The sequence below is a fragment of the Catharus ustulatus genome, chromosome Z (genome assembly GCF_009819885.2).
Source record: "Catharus ustulatus isolate bCatUst1 chromosome Z, bCatUst1.pri.v2, whole genome shotgun sequence".
NCBI classification, from domain to species: domain Eukaryota; kingdom Metazoa; phylum Chordata; class Aves; order Passeriformes; family Turdidae; genus Catharus; species Catharus ustulatus.
The window spans coordinates 35,534,124-35,541,788 of NC_046262.2; the positions used below are offsets into that span (position 1 = coordinate 35,534,124).

Sequence of the window (7,665 nt, forward strand, 5' to 3'; positions counted from 1 at the left end):
TTTCCGATAGCTTGGGAAGGGCTCCTGTTAAACGCGGGCTTGCTCCAACACCCCGTCGTTTAGCAGAAGTCCTACCTCGGAGGCCTCGGGAGCGCAGAGGACAGAGGTGGCAGCACCGCAGCCCCAGGTTTCCTGCAGCGCGCCCGCTGGACCATGGTACTCATCGAGCTCCCGGCCGACTCTCTCCCTCCGTTCCCAAACTCCCCCCACGCCTTCCCGGGGAAACAGCGAGTTACCACTGCCCCCGATAGCAGCCGCATTTGGGAAGGGATGGGAGAAGATTAAACGCAAACAGAGCATTTCGGGTCTCACCAGTCTCCAGGGATGGATCTCTTCTCCCGTGAAAAATATAATCCGGCTGCAGTGGAGATGAAGAGGGTAAATGTGAGAGAGGGTCAGGCTAAATTTTCACATATGTCCTACGGGGGGGAAACGCCGGGTTGCTAACTAGTGAGGTGAGGCAAACAATAAGAATGACTTTGAGATCCAGGATTTTAGGGTAGGAGCAGGGCTTTTAAACTGTTAGGACCGTTTTTAACTAGTAAAACACGAAGAAAATGCTTTTGGGGAAAATGTATAGACACCTCAGGAAAGATGTTGAAATGTCAGGTCTCGCCATGCGGGTAATACGAGAATCAGCTTCCCAAGATGCACGATGTTAATGTTGCTGCTACCGTGCCTCCTAGTTTCTCAGAAGAAAGTGAGTACTTCAGACAATAACCTGAAACTTTTTCTTTAAACCACGCGCTTTCTGGGGAAGCTCGGCTTGGTAGAATAGTGCCCACTTATTCTGCTTATTTACCTTTGATTATGTTTTTCACTTGATTGACCTTGATCAGGTATAAACTCTGTTAAATACGCATTACTTGAGAGTGGGTTTAAAATTAATCTTTTCCTTCACCCCCTAGCAGAGATTACAAGCAGCTTTTTTCCTTCCCCCACCCCTTCCTCTTCACCACTTACACCTGCAACGCCTGACTCGAAGACTGACAAAAACAAGTTTGATGTTCAAACAAACTCCCCCGAAGGCAGAAGTGGGGCGCGGGGGGCATAGCCGGCCGGGTTCTGCCCCAGCGCTGCTGCAGCAGCCGTACCCGCGTGGTACACACCCCTGCAGGGTCTGACCCAGGGCAACAGCCTGCAAGGACGGGTTTAAAAAAGCTTTTCCGTATGTTGTTTTATACATAGTAAGGCTTTTTCGACCTATTTAGGCAATAAAAGTCGGAATAATAATTTTAACGCCGATATCTCTTACAGCATCTCGCTAATTGTGCTCTGATAGGTGCTGATGTCGAGCAGCGTTTCTGCCAACTCTAGCGGCAGCTAAGCAAGTAATCTTCCCTTTTTCTCGCTCAAATCTGCAGCCTACTCGCTATAAAGCAGTACGTTTGGAGGATGGATATGAATTGTTGCACTGTTCATTGATTCCTACTAATGAGGTCTAAATCAACACAGGCGCTAAGTAGCCCGTCTCTAAGCGTACAGATGATGCCTTGTCTGGTTCCTTACGTGTTTTCTATGAACGGCATCGTGACGAGTATCAAGAATTCACAGTAACGATTTGGAGGGGAGAGCGTAGGATGTTTTGCCTCTCTCTTGTTTTTGTGCTAGTCTTTGCGTAGCTTCTTAAACATAATGACAGGAATGATAAAAAGATTATTTCGAAGGGCGTGTATTTCCCGCTTGCTGCCTCGCGGGGCTAGCTCGAGGGCCGTTTCTCCAGGGCGTTTGACTCGACTTGCCGCGGGGCCAAGGAAAAACCCCTTCCCGCTTTCCTTCTCCCTATCGTGCGGTCCCCTCGAAGGGCCTTCGCGCCTACTGCTAGAAGCCGGGCTGTGCGGGAGCGGGGAGTCGAGAAGGGGGACAGTGTATAGAGGGGCTATGAAAGGGTTGGAGGGGAGCCGGATCGGGAGACGTGGGAGGAGGAATATTTCCTGCTCCGGCCGCTGCTCCCTGCCCTGTGGAAAACGGACCTCGGTCTCATACGAAGTTTCCTCAGCCCCCTGGCTCCACCTCACCCTGATGAGGAGATGTGAGCGAGAGGGGAGTTGGGAGCCGCTTCTCGCTCCTTTTCCATGAGACGCCAAGTCCCCAAGCGGCTGTCATGTGATAGCAAGAGAGCAGGAACTGCGGGGGTCTCGCGACTCGGGCACCATTACAAAACTGCGCCGGAGCACAAGCCCCGCCAGCAGCCGCGGCGGTCGCCGCCCCGCTCGCCTCCTCTCCCCGTCGACTCCCGGCTCTCGCCTCTGCCGCAAACTTTTAAGGGGACACCAGACTGAGCGGTGAGAGGGATGTTTTTGTTTCCTTTTTTCCCGTCTCTGCAGACGTCCGAGGTAATTTCATACTCTCGGGCCCTTGGTGCCTGAGGGCCATCAACTCCAACCGAGTGTGCCAGGCGGTAGGGGGGCAGCCCGGGAGACCCAGCAGCCTCCAGGAGAAAAGTGGGACGCCAGCGGGGGCCGGGACCTCCTTCTGGCACGTAGCCCCCGATCCCCCGCGGCCTGGGCGGCAGCTGTCACTCCCGCAAGCTGCGGGGCGGTGAGGCAAGCGCGTCCGGCGGGGAGAGGCTGCTGGAGGAAGCCGTGCACGGAGCTCGCTGGCCGGCCGACGGCCAGCCCCGCTGTCGCGTGTAGCCCTGGCAGGTGGCGTCCAGGATGTAGAGGCGACGGCGGAGCAGGGCAGAAAGGTCCCCGGATCCCGAGCCCGCCGTGCGCGGCACTAAGCTGTGGCTAGCCCGGAGTGGCAGGACCGTGCGGCCGCGGGAGTGCGGAGGCGGGGCGGCGATGCCCAGGCCAGGGAAGAGTTCGTACAGCGACCAGAAGCCGCCCTACTCTTACATCTCCCTGACGGCCATGGCTATCCAGCACTCGGCCGAGAAGATGCTGCCCCTGAGCGACATCTACAAGTTCATAATGGAAAGGTTCCCTTACTACCGGGAGCACACCCAGCGTTGGCAGAACTCCCTCCGCCACAACCTGTCCTTCAATGACTGCTTCATCAAGATCCCGCGGCGACCCGACCAGCCGGGCAAAGGCAGCTTCTGGGCGTTGCACCCGGACTGCGGAGACATGTTTGAGAACGGCAGCTTCCTCCGCCGCCGCAAGCGCTTCAAGGTGCTGCGCCCCGAGCATCACCTGCCCGGCGGCGGCGGCGGCGGGGCGGGCGGCGGCGGTCCCGGGAAGCCCCCGGCGCCTACCCCGCACATGGTGCACTACTTCCATCCGCACCCTCCGCCGCCGCCTCCCCCGGGCAAGGTGCCGGGGCTGCCGGGCTCCGATGCGGCCGTGGCTGCGGCTGCGGCCGCTGCCGCGGTGGGAAGGCTGCCGCAGTTCTCGCCCTATGGGAGCAGCCAGCCCTCGGGCTTCAAGCATCCTTTCGCCATCGAAAACATCATCGGCAGAGATTACAAGGGTGTGCTGCAGGCCGGGGGGCTGCCTCTGGCCTCGGTGATGCACCACCTGGGCTACCCGGTGCCCAGCCAGCTCAGCAGCGTGGTAAGCTCCGTGTGGCCGCACGTGGGGGTGATGGACTCCGTGGCCGGCGTGCCCGTGTCCCCTGACTACGGACCCTTCGGCATGCCCGTGAAGGCGCTCTGCCACCCGCCGGCACAGACCATGCCCGCAGTCCCGGTGCCCATCAAGCCGGCGCCGGCGTTGCCCGCTGCCTCAGCCATCCCTGCCCTGACGGTCGCCGCCTCGCAGATCTGCCCCGCCGCTTCCCCGGCTGCTGCATCGCTGCTGGAACAGACATCGAACAACAATCCCGAGGGCAAGAGCTCCCTCCACTCCGTCCTGGTGCACTCCTAAAGAGCAGGGGCTCGGGGGGAGAACGCCCCCAGGCTCCCGGGCGAGAGGACGGGGGAATATAAGGCATGAGTGCGGAAACCTGATCGATCTCATGACTATACCCCTGCTGGTGTCTGTGTTTCTATCGTGTACTATCAGATTATTTGAGAACCAGGTCGCAGGTAAGATCTTTTATCGTCGTTAAATGCCATAAGTGGCGGATAGGCGATGTGAAAAATCACAGCCGGGGCCGAAGGGGTCGAAGAGGCGAGAGCTAAGTTCTCCCCGCCGGCCTGATGCACGGGCGGCCATGCAGCCTGCGCTCCCCGCCGACCCCCTGTCCCGGGGCAGTCACCCCGGAGGCCCCACGAAACCCGAGCTTCGAGAGAAGTGCTGCAGTCGGCGACTAATAGGGAGAGCAGAAGAATAAAAACCCTGATGACGTCTGCTTCTCACTCTTCCACGACAGACAGGAAACCTCTGCTCCACCGTCCTGCACATCTTCTTCCGAAAGAGGCGGGCAAAGTGGCTACCTTAAATCTTGGTGAGCTCCCGGGGCATGTATTGCTTGCTGCTTAAAGAGTGATCGTTAAATATTTCGATTAAGTAGTGGGAATTTAGGTGACAACGGCACTGACGGCGAAGGGTTCCTTTAACAAACGATCGCTTGCGCTTCCCCTTCACACTTTTATAATCCATCCTCTAGTACCTTAGAAGGGACTGAAGCGTGACCTGGCTTCTCAACTTGTGTATGAGTGTCCGAACTCCCTAGTTTCTCATTAAAATAAAAACAGCCCGGCGATTCGTAGATTGTGCTTTTCACATCACCTTTCACCGCTCACAGACACCACTATTTTGTACCTGTTGCTTGGCATTTCTTCTACGTGAATGAGAACGCAAAAACCTGCGGGGGAAGGGGGGGGGGGCGGGGAGTGAAAGAGGAGGGAGAAAGTGGGGGAAGACAACAGGAAGGTGGTTAAAAAGTTATTCGGGAAAAGCACTTTACTGAAAACAACCTTCCAATAGACGAGAAGTCTGTGCAGAAGGATCAGAAGTCAGAGATCGGAAGTCAGAGAGCGACGTGCTGGACAGATGATTCCCGGCTGGTTTGTGAGTGATTGCTACCGTACCCTGTCCGCTCTGCTGTACATCAATGCTCATTAAAGCCAATCCATCCATTTGCTTCACCTGGTGCTCCTATTTAAAATACTCGCCTTTCACATTGGTTAAGAAACGTGCGCTTGTAGCGTTAAGTTTTCGCTCCCTTTTCCCAAACTGACAAAAGTATCCAGACGTTTTCTCGACGGAAGACAATGGGAGGCAAGGGAAAGAAATCTCTTACAGGTAAATTGCCTGCTACGGAGGCACTGAGGTTCTGCCCGCAGCTCACGGGCGAAGAGCCGGCATTCGGGTGTGAGAAGAAGGCACCGGCTCGGAACGCGATCCCACTGAAGGCATTAGTAGTTTTGCCAGTTTCAGCTGGACCGCACCTACTTCCTTGGGCTTATTCCCCTCCTGCCGGCGCACCAACAGTGCCCCGAGACGCCAAGTCGCAGTCCCCGTCCCTGGGGAAGGATATTCTGAGACAGGCTGACCCTTCTTGGTGACAGAGAAATTTGCTAGGAAAAGCAAACCTGTTTGGCCCTGAGCGCCGTCTGTCCAAAGTTTTCCCCATACATATTCGTGGGGTTTGTTCGACCACTTGAAATTCCCCTGGAACTGTTAAATTTGAAAGTTGTTCCCTTTGTTCTAGGCGTGTTTGCACCTTAATTAAAAAAATTACAGAATTCCTAGCGCCTAAAAATTACTACTAGTAATGTTAATGAGACAAATATTGGTATCATGGTTTGTGAATCAGTCTGAAAGTAGAATTGCCTCTAAAGTATTGCAACTAGATAAACTGAACCAAAAGAAATTATTTTAAAAAACAAATAAATAAACAAAAAGGACAAAGATAAAAGAAAAAGTGCTTCACATTTTCTTTGCTCTGCTGTTTTCCATCTTAGGCAGAGACTTAATTCGATGTTCTCACTGCTAAAAAATGCAGTCTGCCAAATAAATCATGAATAGCACTAGTCCTACATGTATTTAAATATATTCCACTGCTCTTGATGTCACTGCTGTGTAGGATTCCAAAGCATATCTTAAGAAACCTGAAGAGTTTTCCCCTTATGTTGGTCAAAGGGGTTAGAGGGATGGAGAATCTGAAGAGGAGAAGACGTAATCCTCCTGGGAATTTTCCAAACGATTCTGGTCAGTTTTAAGATTCTGAATGACCTTCTAAATTTCATTGCGGGAAAGCTTTTATTTGGTGTGAGGAGGCCTGCCTGGGTGCCGCGGCGAGATAAGCAGGAGGCTCCCGCCGCCTCTCACACCCGGGGAGTCGGGGCGGGTGTATCGAAAAAAGGCAGGGGGTTATCGCGACAGCGGGAAGTCGCGATCAGAGGTGAGACGGGCCTGAGGGCCGGGCCCTCGCCCATCGCCCGGAATGACACTCCGGGACGGCGGAGTACACGGGGATTTGTGGGGTACCCAGCAAACTGCGGGGTGCAGAGCAATCTGCTCACACAGGCGCAGTGTGCAGCAGGTTTTCCCCACCACAGGGGCTTTGGGGAGCGGGGAGTTTAGGCCATGGGTCACTTGCCCAGACGGCTTAGTGTGACTCCCAGTGCAATGGCCTACACTTTGTATGAACTAAAGATGGTGATATTTTCTGTAGCTTGTACAGTGAAATTTTTAAGGGGTTAAAACGTGCTAATTTCAGATTATCAGAGGGGGAGGGAAAATTAACTATTCCAGTTATTTTCTAACTCATTTATACATCTATTTTCCCTTTTTCTTAAGTACTTCATCTCTAAACACAGCCTTTGCAAAGTTACACAAATTTGCACCAAAAACCAATAAACCCCATACATAAATTCAATTTCAATGCTGTTTAAAACCAGATGATAATACAAAGCATAGAGAAATGAAACAGCTTCCTTTCTTCCAAGCTGAAAAGTAAGTGTAAACTAGTGAAGGGTAAAATTTTTCACTTGACAAATAAAATAGGGAAACAGCCTTGTGCCAACTACTAGAGTTTGTATGTCTGCTATTTAGTACACCTCATGCAAAAACAGCTTGTCTTCAGACTAAAGTACACATGTATTCTGCACAGAAAAGGCAGTTTTTCTGAGTGGGTGCAGGAAGGATGTTTGTAAGCAGATGAAACAGATGCAAGGACAAGCAAGCTTAATCTTCATATTGTCAGACTGCCAAAGGTAGAGAAGTACAATTTTTTACTAGAAGAATGGAGGCCTAAGAAAAGGCATTTATTTCACTCCAGTATATTTCTGGTTTACTGTGGCTAGCTAATATAGTGATTGTTATTTCTACCCATGGGAGACTATTCCCAACCAAAACATTATTTTGTGTATTTTAAGTTCATAGGGCATGCAAATCAAGAAAGAAAAGTAAATGCAGTAAGACTCTTAGAATTAATGTGGCTTCTGGTGTAAACATGATGGTAGTGTTTCAGTGTATATATTCTGATCTCAGTGATACCTGCTATGCTATGACAACCAGTTATAACTGAAATTCTGGACTCCATTGAACCAACTCTGAAGTCTCTCCGGACAAAAATTGATACAGAAAATCTGCTTGGAATCTTGCTGCTGCTGCTTGTGGTAATAGATTTTTCTCTTTATTGTAAGACTTTATTTTAAATCATTACTCTTCAAGTCTGTTTTAAGATAGAGCTTTCCCTGTAAGTGCTGGAAATATATAATAATTTTGATTTTGAAAAGCAGAATTGCACCTCAGCTTCTGGAGTTTTGCTGAATATATGGTTAGATTAATCATCTTCAGTTAGACAAACCAGGTTTAATTTTAGATGTCT

The 7,665-nt window shown here is 51.8% G+C and overlaps 1 protein-coding gene across 1 annotated transcript; it reads left to right on the plus strand.

Moving 5' to 3' along the window:
* Positions 1-2,651: 2,651 nt before the first annotated feature.
* On the plus strand, positions 2,652-4,975 carry FOXB2 (forkhead box B2). The gene is given in 3 exon segments (XM_033085056.1): positions 2,652-3,162; positions 3,165-3,241; positions 3,333-4,975. Coding segments are annotated over 3 exon segments (930 nt in total). The 5' UTR covers positions 2,652-2,786; the 3' UTR covers positions 3,810-4,975.
* Positions 4,976-7,665: the final 2,690 nt, after the last annotated feature.